We start from the raw sequence: 25,376 nt of genomic DNA, 5'->3' as shown, positions 1-25,376 counted from the left end.
TGTCTCATCGGGTACAGGTCAGGATTCTGGGCTGGCCAGTCCATTTCAGTAGTGTTATTGTCCACAAACAATTGCCCCACATGCGATGCTGCATGACAGGCTGCATTGTCATGCTGATACAGAGAATCATCGTCCTCAGACTGTTCTCGTACTTACCCAGAACACAGTGAGCCGTGGCTGCCTCATACTATGCGTTGGATTAAACCTTGGTTGCTATTCTGTGTTTAGTCTCCCCAGTTATCACGATTGTGCTGTTATCCTCTCTTTCCATGGTTGGTAGCAGCGGCGTGTATCGATATTTGCACCTCTGACCATCTTTGGCCTGGCGATTATAGTTTCCGGCTGGGCTGTGTGCGGGCAGTTCGTAGGGTGGCGTGGAGCAGCGGGGAAATCTCCACGGCGTGTTGTCTGTCCGGGCCCGCTGGCGGCCTCTATGCGGTATTGAAGTGTGTACTGCTGTTCCCATTGCTACGAGGTTCGTGGCTCACTGATCCTGGACATGAAAGTTGAGTTTTGACTTAATCTGCCAGCGAGTCACGACTGTTCACATTGTGTCGTTTGGATTTGGTTGTCAGCTGTTGGGATATTCCTGCGAGCAACGACGTGTGTTTTCAAGTTGGCAAATTTTAGCCACCCTCCTGTGGAGTTTAACTGTACTTGGTTATTTGAATTGAAGTGCACCAGCGGAATCTTCTGCCTTGTGGCCGTTAACGTTCTGGTTACCTGCTCTGGCCGTCGACATTGAAACGTCCCCTTAGAAAAATTATACATGACTGTGCTTAAACTGACACACAATATTTTTTTAGCGCAACGCAATCTGACTTTCAATAATCCCCACAAAAGAATGGCCCTGACTAAGATTAACCTATACCTTTCACAAATCACTTACCTCACAAAAATCTTCGTTACTCGAACTACTGCAATACAGAGAGCGCCACTACTGCCAGCTAAATAAAAGATTCAAACTACTGAAGGCACTAACTACTGATAGGCATAGTTAGCAAATGAAAGATTTTGATAGAGAACAAACAATGTATTTACCTTAATAGTGTTCAAAAGTCATAATATATACAACAGTTCATGACATCCATTCTTACAAATGTACTGTTTCTGATGGACACACGTCCAGATCATCCGCTCTCAAAAATCCGCCATCTCACTTCCCCACATCCACCACTGCTGGCGGCTCACCTCCAACTGCGCAACGCTACGCGCTGTTAACATCCAGCTGCCCAGCACTACAATAGCAGACAACAATGCAAACTAGCCACAGACTGCACACAGCACAGCCAGTGATTTTCATACAGAGCGCTACGTGGCGTTACCAATAAGAAAACCTAAACAGCCTACTTACAACATAAATTCAGGAAGTGTATTTTCCTCATCCTGTTGTCACTGTCCAGCACGGTGTGTAGTTTGACAGATCAATGTATAATTGGTTGTTGGCGCCAGTACCTTCTACCTTGTTCCACTGAAATCCCTGTCGTGTGCTGGTCAGGTGAAGCGGAGGTTATCCTGTCGGTGGGTCCTTTGACTGTCTGTCAGTTGGGTTGTCGTCGGATCGACAGTGGTTGGGCCGACTGCCTGTCTCACCTAAGCGAGCGTTAGTGCTTGAATTCCAGGACGACCCTCGGAACTTCTGAGCGCCCTTGGGTGTACTGCCTTTTCTTGTTTGTTCTTGTTGTTTGTACTTGTATGGCTTCTAGCCGATTTTTAGATTAAGGTTGTTTTGCCCTTAAAGTGTTAGATGGTTTGGGCCTTCAGCCTAATTTAAGGACTGTTTTATGTAAACCCTTTGTTTTGTTATTGAGTCTTAAGTGTTGGGCCTTCAGCCAATTTTGAATTTAAGTTGTTTGCTCTTAAAGTGTCAGATTCTTTGGGCCTTCAGCCGAATTAAGGAACTGTTTTAAGATAAGGCTTCGCCCTTTAAATTTCTGGTTTTGGTTGAGCTTTAAGTTATTAGCTTTCAGCCATTTTTAAATTAAAGTGGTCTTACCCTTAAGGTATGAAATTGTACGGCACATTCAGCCTCTAATTATGTTCCAAAACTAAAGCTCTGTTTTTTAAAAAAAATTTCTTGTCTCTTGTAATGTTTGATCAAATAAAAGATTGTATGTTCGAGTGTAACTGACAGCCGCTTATTTTGTCCCCTTTCCACAACTTAAACTACCTGTCCTGCCCCGCGGGTTTATCAGGGCGTCTCACACAGTGCTGTAAAATGTGTTCATATCCTTGCACATTTAGCATTTCCTTAAGCACAGTTAGAGGACCACACTGCAGCTACGAAAAATAACTCCAAACCGCAACACCACTTCCTCCGTACTTTACTGTTGGCACTACACATGATGGTGGGTAACGTTCTCCATGCATTCGCCGAACCCAAAAGCATCCATCGGTTTGCCAAAGCGTATAGCGTGCGATTCAAAACTGCGAATCACTCGTTTCCAGTCATCCACTGTCTAAGGGAGTCGCTTACACCTCCTCAAGCCTCACTTAGCATTGGCTACAGAAATACGTGGCTTATGAGGAGCTGCTCGACCAATGTACCCATTATTTTTAACTCCCTACGCACAGTAATTATGCTAGCTGGACTGCTGGTAGCACTTTGGAACTCACGAGTGATTGCACTAAAATTATGCGAATTTTTTCAATAACCCTCCACGATGCTTGACAGTACCTGTCCGTGAGAACATGAAGTCTGCTCGGTTTTGGTTCAGCTGTGGTTATTATTTCACGTTTCCACGCCACAATCAGACCACCAACAGTCAGCGTGAGGCAGATTTAGAGGGTTGAAATGCCGACAATGGATTTGCTACTCAGCGAAGTCATTGAGATCTCCTGACCAAGCGATTACGCTCTTACCGTCTCTATACTGACAACACGACACCCCGCATCTGCTTGTATATTGGCGGTTCAAATGGCTCTGAGCACTATGGGACTTAACTTCTAAGGTCATCAGTCCCCTAGAAGTTAAAACTACTTAAACCTAACTAACCTAAGGACATCACACACATCCATGCCCGAAGCAGAATTCGAACCTGCGACTGTAGCGGTCGTGCGGTTCCAGACTGTAGCGCCTGGAACCGCTCGGCCACCCCGGCCGGCTATATTGGCGACTCCAGCTTTCGTGACAGCCAGTGATCAGTTTCGCATTACGTAGGAATGGCCGGATGCTTCTGATCGGAGAGGGTACCTTATGGTGAGAAGGTATTGTCTGGCGTGTAGACTTGTACCGAACTGAATCGTGGATTATAAACTCTTCAGGCAAGAAAAGAGTAGAAGCTTTTCAGATGCGTTGTTACAAGAGAATTCCGAAATCTGCATTGGCAGATCGGTTAGCTAATGAAGACACACTGAACTGAATTGGAGAGGAAAGAAATTAAGACACAACCTGAATAAAAGATTGGGTCGGTTGCTGGGACACATCTTGAGGCATCAAGGAATTGCCATTTTGGGAACAAAGGGAAATGTAGGAGGGTAAAAACTGTTGAGGTAGACTAACGCCTGACTACGGTAAGCAGGTTCAAACGGATGTAGGTTGCAGTATCTACGCAGAGATGAAGAGGCTTTCACAGGATGGACAGTCATGGAAAACTGCGTCACACCTGTCTTTGAACTGAAGAGCACAACAACAACAAGCTGTTTAACATGATCTCGATCTGGGACTTGCTGCAGATGGACACTAAAATGTGCTGTAGTTAGTTGGACTTTTGTTCACTACCAGGATCTGAACAAGAGGCCCTAACGGTCCTGCTCTCAAACGTTTAAATAATTTGAGCTGTGGAAAACGAGAAGCAGTTCAAACCACAGTCGTTGCAGCTGATACTCGACGATGTAAGAAGTAACTGAATTGGATGTACTCATTAAATACAAATCCAGAAATACGAAATTTTAAAGAAAAATCTGCAATCGAAACAGAATAATAATTGTTAACAAAGTAGGAGCACCTACTATAGGAAGTAACCTAAATACTGTATACTAAATAAGTACGTGTGAAATCTTATGGGACTTAACTGCTAAGGTCATCAGTCTCTAAGCTTACACGCTACTTAACCTAAATTATTCTACGGATAAACACACACACCCATGCCCGAGGGAGGACTCGAACCTCCGCCGGGACCAACCGCACACTCTAAGACTGCAGCGGCTTAGACCGCTCGGCTAAACTAAATAAGTACCGTGTCTACCAAGTACATGAAGGTAGTTATTTTCTACTGTTCATGCTCACATACAATAGGGGGTGAAATGTCCCGAATTTAGCTATGAAGCTAGATACGTTATACGTAATTAAACGTCACAGGAATAACCTTTTCCTCTTCTGCAAAGAACTTTCTGGACCACCGCTTAGACTGGACTGCAAAACACAACTGCATTGTGAAGGAAGATGTCAGCGTCGCTTCACTGACTACAGAAATTTAAAAAAGTATTTCCTTTCGAGGTCAAAAAGAAGTCACTAATACTCTCCGTACTTGACTGTGGTGATGCTGTTCTTCAAGGACTTTCATACGAAAGTTCGTGCAGGCTAGAACAGGCGACGGATGCTCGTGCGCGTTACATTGTGACGTACGCTATTTCGATCATATCACTTCTGCCTACAAACATTTATCATGGTTGTGTGCTGACAAGCGTAGAAATGATAATACTCTGTGTCTACTCTATCGTTCTCTCAATCATTGCAATCCCTTTTACTTATTTCAGTTCATACACTACTGTCTGAACAACACAGCAGAAACATTTGTTCTGAACAAAGTAAAATCCTCTCTGTATCATCACATGACACTGCCATGTTCTCTAAATCATTTTCTGTAGCAGGAACAATCTTCTTAAAAAAATCAGAGAAACTGAATTCCTTCCAAACTTCAAAAGACACTAATGGCTCACCTTCTATCACAACAGCCATTTGTCCCATATACTAGTCTGTAGCTCACTCTCGTCAATCCTTCCTCCCCCACAACTTTTCCCTCCCCCATGTTGGCAGGGTTCTTTGTTTGAATTTTGTTCTTTTCTAACAGGCACTGTCATTGCCATTTCAGTCTTCTCCTCTTTTTTTATCCCTTCCGTTTTTATAATACTAAACATGTATTCATTTGTGCTAAACTAATCTACATCATTCTTAATGTCCTTTACTACTATTTTCACTATTATTAGGGTCAATTTTTATTATCTTATTATTATTATTTTATTACTATTGTTGTTATTATTACTTTTATTTTTATTATTATTCGTCCTGTGAATGTTTTTGTAATATATTTGGTGTTGTGGTCAGATGTACGAGAGCACCTTAAGGCTCTAATCTGGTCAGGCTAAAAAAGCAATAAATAAATAATTTTGTCATGCATAATATTGTTTTCTTTGTGAAAAATGGCTCTGAGCACTATGGGACTTAACTTCTGTGGTCATCAGTCCCCTAGAACTTAGAACTACTTAAACCTAACTAATCTAAGGACATCACACACATCCATGCCCGAAGCAGGATTCGAACCTGCGACCGTAGCGGTCACGCGGTTCCAGACTGAAGGGCCTTTAACCGCACGGCCACACCGGCCGGCCTTTGTGAAAAACTTTTTACTCTTAGATCGTTACATTTCTTTCTTTATATCTACTAGTATCTAAGCAGTTAGACAAGTTCTTACCTAGTTGCAAAAGTCCGCAAAGCAGCTCCACACAGCCAGCCAAGAAACAGAGCAAAACAGCCAGATCAGGACTTGTATCGTGCGTGTAGGTTGATGTGAGTAGGGAGAGCAGAGCTGTTGGTCCAATGTTCACCTCCCTGCACGTGCCGAAGAAGATGTACACGAAGCTGCCAGCAAAGGCGGAGTATAAGCCATACTGTGAACGAATTGAGAAACGTGTTAGTAAAGGTCAAATGGCACACTGAGAATATTATTTCTGTTGGCAATGCAGCTACGCTTTTATTTATTCTTATACTATCAGGAAATCCCATATTCTTTAAAGAATCGAAATCCCATATGCAAAACAGCTTCAAACGTCCGGGTACTTAAAAACGAGTTGTTGTGTATATATTCAACGTTAAGCGTGTAAGCGAGAAAAAGAAATGATTTGAAGCTATGCTTAAAGTTCGTTGGAAGTCACTGTGTGCTTTCATTGTGAAACATTAGAGGAGCATAGTATGAGTAATTAGCGCTCCATTTCAAGCAAAAGCAAGTTTTTCAAGTTTCTCAATGTTTATGACGTCATATCTCCTGAGCTATGTTTCGTACAATGACATAATTTTCCAGGTACATTCAGTGATATAGGTAGATAACGTCTGCGGAGAGTGTTGCGAATAGAGTTAGTAGTAAGGAAATGATAAATTGAAAACGTCGTGCGTGACGTTGAAGTTTTCTGTACTAATAGCGAAAACGTGCTAATCGATAAACAATTTATTCTTTCATCATTTTGTGTGGATGTCAGTGAGAAGAAGTTTCTTAAAAGTTTGAAATTATGTTTAAAGTTTATTGGAAGTCGCTAAGTGTCCTCAGTCTCAGAACAGGATGAATATAGTGTATATAGTTGCGCCCGTCCATTATGCTGCCTCAAGACAAACACACATCTTCGAACAATAATACTTGTCTTATTGTGTTGAACTTTTAACATAAGATTCATCATTTTCTTTGGGCCTTTGTCCCGCTTCGTTACAATGTATTTGGCGGTGTTAGCTGCAGAGGGTGGCCGGATGCCCTTCCTGTCACCACCCCAAACTTCCCGGATGGAATTAGTGTACCGCAGCTGCCTGCGTAAGGTAAGCCATGAAATAGTGCGAACGTTTTCAAAGGTCTGCGAGGCGTGTAACTGAGGTGGAACGTGGGTACCAGCCCGGTATTCACCTAGAGGGATGTGAAAAACCGCCTGAAAACCACATCCAGGCTGGCCGGCATACTTACCCTCAGCGTTAATCCGCCGGGCGGATTCGATCTGGCTCCGGCGCGGCTACCCAAGTCCAGGAAGCAGCGCATTAGCGCTCTCGGCTACCATGGCGGGTTATACTTTTAACATACGATTATACCCCCTAATCAGTAGGGTATGAAAGCATTTTAAGTCTTTAAAATTCGGTCAATAATTACTTAGTTCTGACCTCTATGCCCCTGAGAAGACAGGCAACTGGGCGGCCATCAACTACGAACAGTCACTGCAAGTTATCTACTCTACGGCCAGAAATTTGTTTGATTAATTTATTTATACATCCGTAGACAATTTGCATTGTATGACAGTCGCCAAAATGTATACAAACTTTAAATATACACACAGTTTAAATTCACACAAATACCAACATACAATATTTATTACCATATGTTACATGTTTGTATAGAATCCATCTCCTTGTATTGCAAATGGTGTAAAGTGTGTCTTCAACATAACAGTAAATAGTCGGCACCAACATTTGTCTCAATTTGTCTAGTTGATTTGCCTACCATTTTATATAACCCCTGACAGTCTAGCTCTTTTTTAATAAATTGTAATTTAGAGATTTCTCGAAAGCGTGTATATCACTTTTGTCTTTGATCTCTTGATGAAACCAAGTGAATAATTTTGGATTTTAATTATGTTTTATTCATAAAATATGCAATTTTTTTCCAACTGAGGTCTTTTCTCATGTTGATGTATAGAGCTGTTTGTTGGGACTGCTCAAATAGAAAACGTATTCACATGGATGTTTGAGAATTACCACAGTTTCACACAAGTCTTGTTCTTTTTGTAATAATTCACGTAGCCTTTTTGTGTACCTTAACGACTGTTAGTATACTTTGTACATTTTTTCCGCAGACGTTTACTCCGTAAAATAGTAGAGTATAGATTGGACATATCCAAATAATGTTGTAATAGCGCATGAGCTGCTACACACCTAGGCTACTTTCCGAAGTTTTTTAATAACATATTGTAGTGATTCGCTTTTCAAGGTGAGTAACATGCTCAGCCTATTTCAGTTGTGAGTCAACGTGCATACCAGGTGATGTGGTGCAGTGGTTAGCACACTCGGTTCGCCTTCGGAAGGACGATGTTTCAAATCCCCATCCAGCTATCTAGAATTAGGTTTCTCGCGATTTCTCTAAATCGCTCCAGGCAAATGTCAGTTTGTTTCCTTTGAAAAGGAATGTTCAGTTTCCTTCTCCTTCCTTTGACATCACGTTAAACACTAACCTTCCTTCCTACCTACAAAATGAATCCTTAGGAGTTTTGTGTTTGATATACATTCTGTGAACTCATCTTTAATTTTTAGGTCGGTTTTATAGGACTTTCTTTTTACGTGGAAACAAATAATATTTTTAAACATTTATGGTTAATTTGTTGTCTTCGGTCCATTTGCATACAAGTGTGTATGTGTTTCTTCAGCGCTGCGCATTTTGTCTGGCGACTCGTCGCTAATCAGAATGTTAGTGTACTCAGTAAATATTGTTTCTACATGTTTGACTCTTTGGGGAAAGTCGTTGATATGCAGGGTGATTCAGTGACGATGTTACAAATTTTCAGGGATGATGGACAAGGGCAAAGGTATCAATTTTAGGTAAGGGACCGCAGAAGCTACCAATCAAAAATCGTTCTGATACCTCTGACAGTGGAACACATGTACCGGTATTGTTGTTGCTAAGATTGTGGGGTAGGCAATTTCTAAAGGTGGTAATATGGATCAAAAGAAAAAAGATGTCTGGTAAATGTGAGATCCAAAATGCGTACCTTAAGAGCTACGAGCAAGTGTGCATCTTTGATACTTGGAAACAAATCTCTTCTATTGCAATCTCTTTGCTTTTCATATTTCTGGAGGAGGAGGCTCTTAACCCTTTGTTGCCTGACGATACTTAAAAGTACCAGTAAGTTTTGACTCTCATTATTTTCTCGTGGTGCAGTTTCGTGATCTGTGAGCCTGTCGGTACGTAACAGTAACTCTGCTCTACTGTTTCATAGATGTTATTGTGCAATACATAGACCTCTCTGGCGGTCAGAGCTTGAAATTGTTTTTCGCGCGCTGCTGTGAAAACAGAAGATTGTATTTGCTTGTTTCCATGGTGTTGCCTGAATTTGTGCGCAATTTATTGAAACTTCCGTTGAGTTTTCCATTGTACGTACTTACCTTCTTTGTTTTTTTGTAATAGTTTGAAGCATTACGTTACAAGTGAATGAGACAAAGAGGAAAATATGAAGCGGACTTATTAGTACCGTCAGGTTGTGCGAACACTTTATTGTAGCAACAATGCGTTACCTCTCACTAGTTGTTCTGTCCACTTTTTCTCACACAGAAATCCGTAAATACATTTGCCTGTGGAACAATTAGAACAAACAGGAAAGGTTAGCCAGGGAATTTATCTAAAGAAAAATGTCTAAATCAAATCACAGAGAGTCATCTTTAGACCTAACAGTATATCAGTGGAAGGAAAATAAAGTAGTGCATTTTGCGTCAAACTTCCATGGCACTGAACAGAGGGTAGTGACAAGAAAACAGAAAGATGGAACTAGTATGACTATACCATGTGCAATTATTGTATGTGATTACAATAAAAACATGGGTGGTGTGGATCATGCAGACAGATTACGTTCAACTTAAGGTCTTGACAAGCGATCAAAGAAATGGTGGCACCGTCTCTTCTGGGGAGCAATAGAAATTGCTTTTGTCAATGCTTACGTCATTTTCAGTGATCTACATGGGGCACTGCCACTGCTGGAATTCAGGCGTGCTGTAGCTCTAGGGCTAATGAATGAACAGCAAGTGCCAAATCTCAAAAAGAGAAACTCTGGTAAAGATGAAATAACTCTCCCAAAGAGAAGGAAGGATAGCTTTTCTGTTCCGAAGGATTTACGTCTTGGCAACCGAGGGAACCATTTTGCAGTGTTCAGTTGTAAAAGAGGACGATGCGAAATGTGTGCGAAAAATAAAATTCAGTCGAGACCACATTTTCAGTGTAGTACATGTAAAGTGTATTTGTGCTGCAGTGAGAAAAATAACTGTTTACTACAATTTCATGAGGTATCACTAAATATGTGATGTATATAAAATGTCAAAAATGTATAGCTAAGTTACTATGTATTGTGAAGTTGCTCTAGAATAAATTTATGCGAAATTAAAAAAAAATCAGAAATATCATATTTCTGTTAATTAATTTTCTAATGTAAAAATATTTAATATTTATGTGGCATAAAGTACAAGTTATAAAAATTGGAGCATTTTTCTGCGCATGTTGTGATTCTGTCCATGGAGTCTGACGGTACTTCTGAGTACCAGGAGAGAAAAAAGTTGTGAAAAATAAAATAAAATTTCACAAAATATCCTACCATCATTTGAGGCCACAATAGCATAAATTCTGCAAAGAAAATGTTAAAAAGTAAATTTTATCTTATGTCAGGAAACAAAGGGTTAAGCTGTTAAGGTATGCATTTTAGAGTCCGTATTAACTGGACTTTTTTTCTTGTTTTAGTCCACACCGTAACCTCCAAAACTATGGTAACCAAAGAGCTGGCAGTAGAAGAGACGTGTTTCACAGTATCAGAGGTGAATAAGTGCTCATAGCTCTTAAATTACGCAGTTTAGAGCCCATGTTTACTGAACATTTTTTCCTTGATTTGGTCCATACTACCATATCTGAAAGTTTGCCTACCGTATAATCTTAACAATAACAGTACCTGTACAAGTATTCCACCATCAGAAGTATTAGAACGATTTTCGCACTCGGCCGTCTCCGGACCCAGGGTCCCTTATCTCAAATTGATTCATTTCCCTTCTTCATCATTCTTGAAAGTTTATAATCACCGTGTATGTTAGGAGAAGTATCATACTCAGCATGTGTTCTTAAGAGACTCCTATGTAAATGTAATCGGTGTTGGAAAGGTGTTTTATAGTTGTTTGGATTTTGTTTGAGAGATCACCTATTATACTCCGTTCTTCAGTTGTGATTGACACCACTTGTTTGCTACATCTACAGCTACATCTACATGATTACTCTGCAATTCACAATCAAGTGCCTGCATACCTTTTATCGAACCACCTTCAAGCTATTTCTCTACCGTTCCACTTTAGAACAGCGCGGGAAAAAACGAACATTTAAATCTTTCCGTGCGAGCTTTGATTTCTCTTATTTTATTATGCTGATCATTTCTCTTTATTTAGGCGAGGACAACAAAATATTTTTGCGTTCGGAGGAGAAAGTTGTTGACCTAAATTTGATGATAAGATCCTGCTGCAACGAAAAACGTGTTTATAAATTTGGACTACACGGTCCAGAGACGGAACAGCGATCTGGTGGTACAACTGGGTTAAAACAATAGTCTAGGTCGCAATGATATTTGCAGAAGTTATCTTCAAAAAATCGTAAAGAGCAGTTTACGATCGTGTTGACGCGTGAACATCTGACGATCCACCAGAAACAGCCAACGGTGAGCATTTTCTGAAGATGACTTTTACGTGAAGTCGAAACTGGTCATTAATAAAATATTATTGCTATATAGACTGTTGTCTTAACGCAGAAGAACGCCTTTTCTTAACGACTGCCACACCAATTAGCAGATTATATCCGTGGCATTCTCTCCCCTATTTCGCGATCATACAAACCGCGATGTCCTCCCTCAGTCCTGTCTCGTGAGAATCCAATACTGCACAGCAGTATTCTAGCAGAGGACGGACAGGCTTAGTGTAGGTAGTCTCTTTCGTAGACATATTGCATTTTCTAAGTGTTCCGTCAATAAATCGGAGTCTTTGGTTCGCTTTCCCCACAACGTTGTCTATGTGATGGTTCTAATTTAAGTGATTCGTAATTGTAATTCCTAAGTATTTAGCTGAATTCACAGCCTTTCTATTTGTGTGATTTATCGTGCAACCGAAAATTACCAAATTCCTTTAAGTGATCACGTCGATGGCTTCACACTTTTCATTATTCAGAGTCAATGCCACTTTTCGCACCATACAGACATCGTGTCTCAAATAGTTTGTAATTTGTTTTCATCATCTGATGACTTTACAGGACGGTAAATGACAGCATCATTTGCAAACAGTCAAAGAGGGCTGCTTAGATTGTGTCCTAAATCGTTTATTTAGATCAGGAACGGCAGAGGGCCTATAGCATTTGCTTGGAGAACGCTAGATAGTACTTCTATTTTACTCGATGACTGTCCGTCAGTTACTGCGAACTGTGACCTTTCTGACAGGAAATCACGAATCCAGTCGCACAGCTAAGACGGTGCTCCATAGGCACGCAATTTAATTAGCAGTCACTTGTGAGGAACGGTGTCAAAAGCCTTCTGAAAATTTGAAAATATGGAATCAGCTTGAAATACCCTGTCAATAGTACTCATTACTTCGTGAGCATAAAGAGCTAGTTGTGTTTCACAAGGACGATATTTTCTGAATCTGCGTAGTGTATTTGTCAATAAATCGTTCTCTTGATTGTAATTCATGATGTTTGAACACAGTATATGTTGCAAAAGCTTACATACCGATGTTAGTGATATGGCTCTGTAATTCAGCGGATTACTGCTGCTTCCTTCTTGAGTATTTGTGTGACCCGTGCAACTTGCCAGCTTTAGGTATGGATCTTTCGTCGAGCGAGGGCTTGTATATGACTGCTAAAATATGGAGCTATTGGATCAGCATACTCTGAAAGGAACGTAGCTGGTATACGATCTGGATCGGAGGCCTTGCCGTTATTAAGTGATTTAAGCTGCTTAACTAAACAGAGGATATTTACTTCTAAGTTACTCATGATGGCAGTTGTTCTTGATTAGAATTCTGGAATATTTACCTCGTCTTGTTTAATGAGGGGAATTTCGGAAAACTGTGTTCAGTAACTCTGCTTTAGGGGCTCTTGTCATAGTAACATTACCATTGAGTGCGTCTTGCTGCTGGCGTGCTTTACATGCGATCAGAACCTCTTTTGAATTACTGAGAGATTTGTAGACAGGTTTAGTTGTGGAAACTATTAAGAACATCTCACATTGAAGATCGAGCTAAATTTCGAGCTTCTGTAAAACTTCGTCAATCTTGCGGATTTTGCGTCCCTTAAAATTTCGATTGCTTTTTCCATTGCTTCTGCAACCATGTTCTGACCTGTTTTGTCTACCTTGGGGTTCAGCAATCATCTCTTATTAATTTATTTGGTCTGTGCGTCACAGATGCGGTCCGTGTTATTTCATTACCTGAACCACATCTGGTCTACGCTTACAGAGTCAGATTCCTAGTGCACGTATTCTATTTGGCAGTATTTTGTTGTTTTCTGTAAGTGGTTTTTCAGACATTTACTGAAGTGTGTTCTTAACAAATAAGATTGTGCTTCCTTAGATACCGAAAAACCAATGTGGGAAAGCCAGAAAGGACGAGAACCTAAGCGTTTGATTCGAGATACTATAGAAGGATGTTGAAAAATAGATGGACTGATAAGAAATGAGGAGGTTCTCCACAGAATCAATAGAAGAGGAACATTGACAAAAAGTAGGGACAAGACGGTAGGGCATGTGTTGGCTTTTTCAACCTCGCTACGTTTTCGCGCATCAGCTCCACGTACAGTGCTAGTAACTGAAATTGCTAGTCAGGGTAACAGTCGGATACCCTCTGTATAGAGGTGGATCAGGCGTTGCTGAAAGATGACATCAGGGAGACCTTGAAGATAGGTTACAGCCACCGGTCTTAACACGCCAGAAATGTAAGACTTTCTGTCCAAATTATCGGTTATGAGACCCAGAGGTGATCGCGGTTTGAACTCAGTGCCACTTCATACCATCACGACAGGTGCTGCCCCCCCCCTCCCCCCGCCCCCCTCCCCAAGCTCCACCATCTGTGATATTGGTGTACGCCAGGGCTTCACAACATATGTGCTCGCGGAGCAAGCTGTGAGCAGCAAGGCGCGAGCACGGAGCAGCGCGAGCACGCTACCCCCACTACCGGACCAGAGCGGAGAGTGGGGAGAGTCACGTGGGGCACACAACAGCTGCCGCCAGTCGATGTAAATCCGCGGCCACCTGCAGGGATATCACTCACGAATTATTACTGCGACAAGTGAAACAAATAATGGTGAATGTACACGTGCCACATAATTTTATTAGCTTAGTGTATGCCTCTACCATCTGTAGACACTGAAACTAAAGAATTCCACGACAATCCTATATTTTCAACACTTTCTTCAACACTACTTAAAATATCACCTCCGGTTGTAGTGTTCTTCATGACTACTACATCGAGGAGCTCCTCCCTCACCTGAAGATCTCTATTAACACCTCTAATAAATATGGCAAGCTGCGCTGTTCCAGTGATATCAACACTTTCGTCCAGAGCTAGAGAATACGCCATAAAATCTTTACAGATATTTGAAAGCTGGCTCTGGACGTCGTCTGCCATGTCCTGTATGCGACCCATAATGGTCATGTTAGATAATGGCACAATCCAAAACTGTTCAACTTGAGATGGACACAAATGTTCCGCTGCAGCTACCAAACATTCTTTTATTAAATCGCCATCAGTTACGGGGCGCAGGGATTTTGCTAAAAGCAAAGCAATTTTGTAACCCACTCTGAGAGCTGCCTCAGTTGATTTTTCTTCGTCGTCCAGATCTTCGGATAGCTTCCTTTTAAGTTTAATAACTTCCTGTGCACGATCTGGTCAATCACATTTTCCACGTCCGTAGTCTTTCGCGTGGTACGACATATAATGTCGCTGCAAATTAAATTTCGTAAAAGAATTCAGTGTTTTGTGACATACTAAGCATTTTGCAACACCATCTTTTTCTGTGAACAGATACAATTCCTCCCAATGGGGGTTGAACTGCGAAACCATGGTTGGGGTTACACAATGGCGACTTGACATGATTCTTAACCAGCGAAGTGACTGCTAAGAGCTGATCGTAGTACTTTGAACGTTACACAGTCGGCGCGAATTCAATAGGCACGCTGCGGCCCTATTCAAACGTGCGCGCGCATTTCCCCTCCCTCCTCAATACTCCACGACCTTGCAGCTGCTCGCGAGCACGTGCCTGAGCAGACACGAGTACTCATGCTCAAAACCGGCCAGTTGTTAAGCCCTGGTGTACGCAGTCTGGCAACATTAATACTAGATCTTTTTCAGTCGCTTTCTAGGCAGCCTACCCACGTGGATGCGTTTGCTACCTGACCAGCTAGCTACAGGGAACGTTTCAGCCATGAAAAGGCGCTCATTCACGGGCTTACCATAACTGCTGTCAACAGCAAATCCGACAAGATTCGAGAGTGGAACTGCCAAACCACAAGGAGGTGCATAATATAGAAGAAATAAATAATAACAATGACTGAATTCCCGAACATAGTGGGAAACGGCTGAAAGATGCAGCATATCTCTCATTTTCTCGCTCGCACATCCATATTCTGCAAACCACTGCTAAGTCGATTTTACGTTCCGAAAGTAAGTTTCGTCACTGTTTTTTAAAGAGAAGGTACCACACCAGGTGACACAAACAAACGTCATATGAATCCACAACCGTTGCTAGTTCAATGAGCGAAGGGGCGTCAGCAGAAGAGGAATGACGCATGCGCAGAGCGCCGAAGAAGAGAGAGTAGCAGCAGACCGGCGTGCCCAAGGTTACTCCGATACACATCAAGATGGCAGACGGACGCGCACTGAAACGTGGTCGCCAAGGGCAGTGCGTGCCGTTATCCGGTATGAATGGACACGTGAGTCTAGTGAGTCCATGAGTGCATACAGACCGTGCATGGTGAAGAGGTCGTGTCTCATCAAATGGTTGGACGCTGCTGTTGGATGTTCAGAGAAGGACTTTCATCTTTTCTCTGCATTGAAAGCCACAGTCTTGGGACGTTACTTCCAAACCAGTGCTAATGTGGGGCAGGCTGTGTGACAATTCCTTGCATTGCAGGGCACTGAGTTTTACCAGAGTGGTTTCATCAATCTGATTGCAAGCTACGAAACACGTCTCAATGTCGATGGCGATTGTGTCGAAAAATAGAGCAAGGTGTATAGTTCTTGATGTCACGGTCTTTTTTTTTTTTTTTTGGCAATAAAGTTTTGATGTGAAAAACAATGACAGAACTTACTTTCGGAACGTCTCTCGTATGTTGTCTAAATGATTATGTCGTCGGAATTGTGAGATTCTGTGACTGTTATAGCTATTAAATGAAATGCATGAGATATGTACTTCTCAGTTTTTTTTGGACGAAACTTTTCAAACGCAGTATTACGCTGAATTCCAATTTCTTGGAAGCAATTTACTAAACACTGATTTAAACATATTATTATTATATTAAAGATAGTACGTTTATTATCGTTATTATTATAGAAATACTAGGGACCTGCGGCGTGTTGAAAATGGCAATGACGACGAATCATACACTTGTTTGTAAAACTTAAGGACGAAAGTAGCTTTCACATGATCTGTCACAGTCAATTAAGGTAACTCGATGAAACTTGGACTGCACATACAAAACTGCTATAGTACAGTACAATACAGTACAGAAGTTAACTGAGGGAAATACGAAATGAGACGAACAGATACAACAATTTTATCCCAAAATAATGATTAACTGAAGTCACCGCTATTGACGATGATCTCCAGATCATTACAAAAGGCGGAACATCGTTTTTACGAGGCCCATTCGGAAAGTAAGCTCCGATTAGTCGCAAAATGGAAACCACTATGAAAATAAAAAATCTTTTATTTGCAACAGTTAGCTACACCTTCCAGCTGCTTCTCTACATAGTTGCCGCTCCGATTTAGACATCTGTCGTAGCGTTGTACCAACTTTCCAATGCTCTCGTAGAAGCAAGCCGCCTGTGCATCCTGCCAATTCTCTACGCTGGTCTACAGCTCGCCGCCTGTGCCAGAAAGTTGTTTTCAGTGTTAGCGGTTCATGTGAGTAGAGATGAAACTCACGGAGAGTCAATTACGAGCTCTATTGTGATCAAACAGTTGCTATGGAAAACGCTGCACGAGTGTCTTCAGTGCCCCTTCAGAGTAGGACCGAGAATTTTCATACAGAAGGAAACACATGACAGTTATGTGGGCTGCATGACATTAGGCGAAATCTCACACCAGGCCCTCGTACATGGCGGGAGACACACTTGTCCTAAGCGTCTTTACGTGCTCTCTGTGGGCTCAGAACTGAAAAGAGCGACGTGGCGCGATCGACGGACATATTAGAGACACTGCCCAACGTATTTGTGGAAAGCGTCATCGGATTTTCACTGCGGTTTCCATTTCTCACCCCAATGGATCTTACTTCCCGAATAGCCCTCGTAATAGGGTATCTGGGCATCATGACGGCAATGCATATTCTACAACATGCCCTCATGTCCGCCCCGGGTAGCTGAGTGGTCAGCGCGACGGAATGTCATACCTCACGGCCCGGGTTCGATTCCCGGCTGGGTCGGAGATTTTCTCCGCTCAGGGACTGGGTGTTCTGTTGTCCTCATCATCATCATTTCACACCCATCGACAATCAAGTGGCCGAAGTGACGTCAACTCGAAAGACTTGCACCAGGCGAACTGTCCACCCGACCAGAGGCCCTAGCCACACGACATTTCCATTTCCAACATGCCCGCCCCAGGTAGCTGAGTGGTCAGCGAGACGGAATGTCATACCTCACGGCCCGGGTTCGATTCCCGGCTGGGTCGGAGATTTTCTCCGCTCAGGGACTGGGTGTTCTGTTGTCCTCATCATCATCATTTCACACCCATCGACAATCAAGTGGCCGAAGTGACGTCAACTCGAAAGACTTGCACCAGGCGAACTGTCCACCCGACCAGAGGCCCTAGCCACACGACATTTCCATTTCCAACATGCCCCCATGCTGGCACGCAGCTGGTAAGGAGTTCTTGTGGTAGGACGATCTATTCCTTCATGAGCGCAGTTGAAAACTGCTAAGGGGTCATTGGTGCACGTGTACAGGCTGCAATACGTCTTCCCAATGCATCGCACATGTATTCAATGGGATTTCAATCATTTAAATTGGGGGAACGGGCAAGCCGCCCTCTACTTCCCTGAGCTCCATCAGCTGCGTAGTTTGATGCGGTCGCGCATAATCATACATAAAAATTAAGTTACGACCGAACGCAGCACGTGGGAGAGGAGTACTCTGTCACAACGTTACCCGGCGAGTGTACTGCGTCCAAAGATATGGAGATCAGTATGCCATGCCAAATTATACCTCTTACACCACAACACCTGGATCACCGAAACGATCATGTTCGACAATACTCATGGGTGCATTACGTGTTCCCACTGCTCGCTCTGTGAAGTTGCTTCTAGCATTGTCGAACTTGAACGTATTGTTAGTCAAGCTGTTACGGTATAGCAAATCATAATGTTGTACGGTCGTGTTGATTTCCATATCTTCCAACACAGTAAACTCGCCGTTCAGCGCTATTGTGATACTTAACTGCCTCCTCATGTGCGTACGTCCAGGGTGCATTTGCCCCTGACTTTATTTTCATGGATGACTGTGCATGCTCGTTCTAACTGCACAGGTGTAGGATCTTTTGCAAAGAGAGGATATTCGGTGAATGGACTGGCCTACCAGTTTCCCCGACTCAACTCCAACCAAACACGTATGATATGCGTTGGGGAGAGTCATTGCACCACGTCCATATGCGCCAACGACCACCCAATAGTTGTTAACAGTGCTGGTAGAGGAATGGAAGGGGCCTACCACAAGAACTCCTTACCAAGTGGCCACCATTAGTACACGTTGCAGAGCATGCATTGCCGTTCGTGCTGATTACACACCTATTAAGAACTGTGTCCAGCCTTTTTAATGTCCAGGAGGCCGTAACAAATCGCAGTGATTTCAGTGTAATTATTTTCTTCGAATTGAAGTGTCATTTCTCTTTGTCTCGTTGGGTGTTTCTTTCAGATATCTTTTGTATGATACCGTAGCAGTTCTTTCCAAGTATGGTCCAAGTTTCATCTAGCTACGTTACTCGATAGTGACACATAATGCGCAAGTTGCTTTCGTCGTTAAGTCTTGCTACACCAAAGTATTATGGTAGTGTCGATGACCCCATTACCCCAGAGGTGGCATTTCAGCTATCCGTACTGATCTTCTTAGCCGGCCGAGGTGACCGGTCGCAGGTTCGAATCCTGCCTCGGGTATGGATGTGTGTGATGTCCTTAGTTTAGTTAGGTTTAAGTAGTTCTAAGTTCTAGGGTACTGATGACCTCAGAAGTTAAGTACCATAGTGCTCAGAGCCATTTTTTTATCTTCTTATGTAACCGAGCTCATTTACTACAGTCAAGAGACAGTGAACTACACTGGCAAAACCATGGGTGGAGTCCTTAAAAATATACATGTTGGGAATGCTTCCTATGGACTGCACGTGTTAGAGACGTCGCTGAAAAGTTGGTAACTGGTAGAGCCTTAGAGATAAAGGATCTACTTGCATGTGGAGCCGGAGTCTGTTTATGTGTCAGGCCTTTGGTCCCCTGCTTTCATTTTCTTTCCCATGTGTGAAATGGTGGACCAGCATCTCGTAACGATAGTAACAAACCGCCCCACAAAGTCTGATGGTTCTTTGTAAATAAAGACCGGAGAATCTGGTTTTTGCATTTGTTTTTTGGCCAGCACTCTGTGAATGCGGCACCTATCTTGCACAAAGCTTTCTTATACGTTGTTAATTCGTCGTGTACAGTGTGCTGTACTCTTTCTTCTGACAAAGACATATTGTCCCAGCTGTTTTATACATTTCTGAACGCCATACGTGCGATACACATTGCGAAAATTCTCGGAAGTTTTCGTAAAAGTTTGCAGTTTTGAGACGTCTTTCACGTGTATCACTTTCAACAGAAAAACTGTTACATTTAAATACCGCCTTCTATTTCTTTACCGTTGAAAAATAAGGACTACGCTCTTTATAAACATTGATCAGCTTCAAAGAATTCCGTTGGCGATATTCTCAGCAAAACCGAAGATTTTACAAACGCATGATGTTCTAGTAGCCAACGGCCTTGCCGCAGTGGTAACACCGGTTCCCGTCAGATCACTGAAGTTAAGCGCTGTCGGGCTGGGCTAGCACTTGGATGGGTGACCAACCGGTCTGCCGAGCGCTGTTGGCAAGCGCGGTGCACCCAGCCCTTGTGAGGCAAACTGAGGAGCTAATTGATTGAGAAGTAGCGGCTCCGCTCTCGGAAACTGACATACGGCCGGGAGAGCGGTGTGCTGACCTCATGCCCCTCCATATACGCATCCAGTGACGCCTGCGGACTGAGGATGACACGGCGGTCGGTCGGTACCTTTGGGCCTTCATGGCCTGTTCGGGAGGAGTTTAATTTTAGTTTTATGATATTCTAGTTCATCCATTTGGCCGGAACAATTACATCAAGACTAAAAATTTTGTAAAAACAAAACAAATGTTCACATGTTATGGCTACTTGAAGCATGTTATTGTGTAACATCTAACCATTGACTCCCATGCCGGTGCAAGGCTTTCCATTTATTGCCACTTCGACGGATTCCGGAACAGTTCAGCTGCTTAGTTATCCTAGCAGCTTTTCATTTGGCCTCTCGAGGGTGAGTGGACCCTGTTCTGAATCTATCCATCATCTACGTATCCGTCACTAATCTGCAGTTCCCATACAAGCACTTAGCAGAGGATTCGCAGATCCACTTTCAGACTATTTGTCGAGCGTTTCGCTACGGAGTAGCATGCGGGAAAAATGAATGTTCTCATTCATTAACATGAAAGTGCCGTCGTAACATTTTCAGCCTTCCCCGCGAGTGTTGTCTCTTGCAATATTTGCTATCGTTTTGTTTGAGGAGAAGCACTTACTTTCTGGTAGGTTTCTAGTCGCCAACCTTTGCGCAGCACTCAAAGCACATGTCAAACATACCCTATGGTTTCTTTGAACTCACGATCTCGGCAGTTCTCCCGCTGTATTCTGTTAAGCAGTTGAGTGAGATGCACTTGACGTAAGGTAGGCAAATAATAAGATGGGCGCTTTACATCGCGTATAGTGATTAGTGTAATAAATGAAGATGGAAAATTGTAGGCGTTTAAGGGGACATCGATGTTTTTGACTCTATTTCAGCAGAATGATTCCTTTTTAGACGGAATGGACTAGTCCCCGTGTCTCCCAGGCAACAACATCATTGGCCCTCACAGTAGGCCTATCACCGAGTTGATTCCCTGCACTGAAGCCGTACGCAACGCAGTGTACGTAAGTCAAGTCTCGTTGGCTCCTGTCTCACATTTTTCATCTGAAGTCACAACTCTACTTGAGGAGAAATATGAATTCTATTTGGGCACACTTGCGCATCTCCATTATGAATTCTTTCCTCTTCTACGTCTACATCGTCATCCATCTACATACTCTTCAGACTACTTAATTGTGAAGTGCACGGCAGAGGGTACTTATCATTGTATCAGACACCAAGGCTTCAAAAAAAAAATGGTTCAAATGGCTCTGAGCTCTATGGGACTTAACTGCTGAGGTCATCAGTCCCCTAGAACTTAGAACTACTTAAACCTAACTAACCTACGGACATCACACACATCCATACCCGAGGCAGGCTAAATGGCTCTGAGCACTATGGGACTTAACGTCTGAGGTCATCAGTCCCCTAGAACTTAGAACTACTTAAACCTAAGTAACCTAAGGACATCACACACATCCATGCCAGAGGCAGGATTCGAACCTGCGACAGTAGCGGCCGCGCGGTTCCAGACGGTAGCGCCTAGAACCGCTCGGCCACCGCGGCCGGCCCCGAGGCAGGATTCGAACCTGCGACCGTAGTGGTCGCGCAGTTCCAGACCACTCGGCCACTCCGGCCGGCACCAAGGCTTCTTCCTGTTCCAGTCCCGTATGGAATTCGGGAGGAATGATTGTTTAAATGGCCCTGTGTGAGCTACAATTAATACAATGTCGTCTTCGCGGTCAATAAGGGAGCGATACATAGGGAATTGTAGTCTATTCTTAGATTCACCAATTAATGCCCGTTCTTAAAACTTTGTTAGCAGATTTTCGCGGGATAATTCGCGTCTCTCTCATGTTTTTCACCATTCCCCTGACGGTTCCCCGTGAGTCAAATAAACTAGTGACCATTCGTGTTGTCATTCTTTGTACGCGTATCACACAACTGAGCAACATTGGCCGGCCGCGGTGGTCTCGCGGTTCTAGGCGCGCAGTCCGGAACCGTGCGACTGCTACGGTCGCAGGTTCGAATCCTGCCTCGGGCATGGATGTGTGTGATGTCCTTAGGTTAGTTAGGTTTAAGTAGTTCTAAGTTCTAGGGGACTGATAACCACAGCAGTTGAGTCCCATAGTGCTCAGAGCCATTTGAACCATTTTTGAGCAACATTGAAACACAAATGTGCTATAAGCAGTTCCATTTGTAGACTGACTGCCTTATTCCAGGGTCATATCAATGTTTCAAGCCAAATTTTTACACCCAGGTTTCTATGAGTCCAATGATTACAGCTGTCACTCACTTATGTTTCGGTCATAAGATTCTACAGTTCTGTGTTTTGTGAAGTGAGCTATTTTACATTCCTGTACATTTAAAACAATTTGCCAGACTTCGCACGACACTGAAATCTTATGAAGATTTGACAGGATATTTGTTCAAATGGTTCAAAGGGCTCTGAGCACTATGGGACTTAACATCTGAGGTCATCAGTCCCGTAGACTTAGAACTACTTAAACCTAACTAACCTAACACATCCATGCCCGATGCAGGATTCGAACCTGCGACCGTAGCGGTCTCGCGGTTCCAGGCTGAAGCGCCTAGAACCGCTCGGCCACACCGGCCGGTCAGGATATTTGTCCAGTTTTTCTCAAACAGTACTTCATTACAGATAACTGTATTATCTGTTTTGACTAATATGGTCCGTATCGTTTTATCGTTGGGCCAATACCATTGCCACTGATCAAGTATCAGTTTCATAGGCTTTCTTGGGTGTACCCGCAATTTGTAGCACTCTATCTAGCCTGTATCGTAGTAGCTAATAGGACTAAAAAGCCTTCGTGCACCATAACATATTCACAACTATCCCGACTTTTCACTGATTTAATTTTGACTCATACGTCCTGAATCACTTTTGTCATCCGATACGAGTATTTGGTATTTCGTAATACACACAACAGCCGGCCGAAGTGGCCGTGCGGTTAAAGGCGCTGCAGTCTGGAACCGCAAGGCCGCTACGGTCGCAGGTTCGAATCCTGCCTAGGGCATGGATGTTTGTGATGTCCTTAGGTTAGTTAGGTTTAACTAGTTCTAAGTTCTAGGGGACTAATGACCTCAGCAGTTGAGTCCCATAGTGCTCAGAGCCATTTGAACCAATACACACAACAAAAAATGTTTTGCATCACCCCGGCTCCCAGAACTCCTGAAGATAAACGTTGACTGTGAATATTGTATCATAGACACAGCCCTTTGACTTCTCAGAGATGTCACTTAACCCGCCCAAAGATGTAAACAACCATGCATGAGCAGCGCCTATTAGACGGAGGAGGTCCGACAGCCGATCAGTTCCAGTCATTCCACCAGGAAGGAGGTACACGGCTCGTGTTGTCTGTAATTCATACATGCCTAGACGGTCAATACCGCGGTTCGATCGCGTTCGCATTGTTACTTTGTGCCAGGAAGGGCTCTCAACAAGAGAAATGTCCAGGCGTCTCGGAGTGAACCAAAGCGATGTTGTTCGGACATGGAGGAGATACAGAGAGAGAGACAGGAGTTGTCGATGACATGCCTTGCTGAGGCCGCCCAACGGCTACTACTGCAGTGGATGACCGCTACCTACGGATTATGGCTCGGAGGAACCCTGACAGCAACGCCACCATGTTGAATAATTCCTTTCGTGCAGCCACAGGACGTCGTGTTACGACTCAAACTGTGCGCAATAGGATGTATGATGCGCAACTTCACTCCCGACGTCCATGGCGAAGTTCATCTTTGCAACCACGACACCATGCAGCGCGGTACAGATGGGCCCAACAACATGCCGAATGGACCGCTCAGGATTGGCATCACGTTCTCTTCACCGATGAGTGTCGCATATGCCTTCTACCAGACAATCGTCGGAGATATGTTTGGAGGTAACCCGGTCAGGCTGAAAGCCTTACAACACAGTGTCCAGCGAGTGCAGCAGGGTGGAGGTTCCCTGCTGTTTTGCGGTGGCATTATGTGGGGCCGGCGTATGCCGCTGGTGGTCATGGAAGGCGCCGTAACGGCTGTACGATACATAATGCCATCCTCCGACCGACAGTGCAACAATATCGGCAGCAAATGGCGTGGCATTCGTCTTCATGGGCGACAATTCGTGCCCCCATCGTACACATCTTGTGAATGACTTCCTTCAGGGTAACGATATCGCTCGACTAGAGTGGCCAGCTTGTTCTCCAGACATGAACCCTATCGAACATTCCTGGGATAGATTGAAAAGGGCTGTTTATGGACGACGTGGCCCACCAACCACTCTGAGGGATCTATGCCGAATAGCCGTTGAGGAGTGGGACAATCTGGACCAACAATGCCTGGATGACTTCAATAAAATTCTTCAGGGTATCAGACCGCATCGTCATAATTTAAAATGCGCCAACGTTTCGGCCAGCGTTGCAGCTAGCCTTCATCAGGGCCTTACGTTAGACAACGGCCGCGGAAGCCTACGCTTACAATGCCTGGATGAACTTGTGGATAGTATGCTACGACGAATACAGGCATGTATTAATGGAAGAGGACGTGCTACTCGGTATTAGAGGTACCGGTGCGTACAGCAGTCTGGACTACCACCTCTGAATGTCTCGCTGTATTGTGGTAAAACATGCAATGTATGGTTTTCATGAGCAATAAAAAGGGCGGAAATGATGTTTATGTTGATCTATATTCCAATTTTCTGTACAGGTTCCGGAACTCTCGGAACCGAGGTGATGCAAAACTTTTTTTGATGTGTGTGTAATCCCGAAAGAAATAAGGTCTACTTGGAATGTTTGATACATTTTAGAATCAGCAGAAAGCAATAGTTTGTTCACAAAAAAAAAAAAAACCTTGTGCTGTCGTACTCTTCACGTAAAAAATGGTGTCACACGCTATAGTTAGCTGTAGCGGCAGCCTGTGCAGAGGTCGCTGGATCGTAATGTAAATTCTGTACATGATTATGGACCATAACAACCAGAAAATGCCCAGTAAACAAGGATTATAAAGTGCATACCTTAAGAGGAATGAGCATTATGAAACATTCTTCGGTAGACTAGATGTGTTTTGCACCAGTGAAGACGAAAAACTGCTCAAAGCTCCAAAGGTATGCACTTTAGAGCCCATGTTTACCTGACATTTTTTCTTGTTTTGGTTCATATTACCACTTCTGAAAGTTTGTCGGAGGAGTTCTGGTTCACCCTATTGTATTATAGGACAAGACTCTTGAATCACCCTCTATACCAATAGTTGTTTTGCGAAGGGCTTCTGCAATGTTCCCTTGTACAAAACG

The 25,376-nt window shown here is 43.3% G+C and overlaps 1 protein-coding gene and 1 pseudogene across 2 annotated transcripts in view; one reads left to right on the top strand and one right to left on the bottom strand.

Annotated features, from left to right (window-relative positions):
• Positions 1 to 25,376, bottom strand: part of LOC126234383 (sodium-independent sulfate anion transporter-like) — a 337,508-nt gene that overhangs the window by 89,199 nt on the left and 222,933 nt on the right. For both annotated transcript variants that reach the window (XM_049943069.1, XM_049943070.1), the window contains exon 3: positions 5,634 to 5,829. In XM_049943069.1, coding sequence (XP_049799026.1) covers positions 5,634 to 5,829 — 196 coding nt within the window. The remainder of the gene's footprint in view (positions 1 to 5,633; positions 5,830 to 25,376) is intronic.
• Positions 19,890 to 20,007, top strand: LOC126238411 (5S ribosomal RNA; annotated as a pseudogene).

Source organism: Schistocerca nitens, chromosome 2 (assembly GCF_023898315.1).
Source record: "Schistocerca nitens isolate TAMUIC-IGC-003100 chromosome 2, iqSchNite1.1, whole genome shotgun sequence".
NCBI classification, from domain to species: Eukaryota; Metazoa; Arthropoda; class Insecta; order Orthoptera; family Acrididae; genus Schistocerca; species Schistocerca nitens.
The sequence above is the reverse complement of the archived record's forward strand: the minus strand, read 5'-3'. Positions and strand labels throughout refer to the sequence as shown.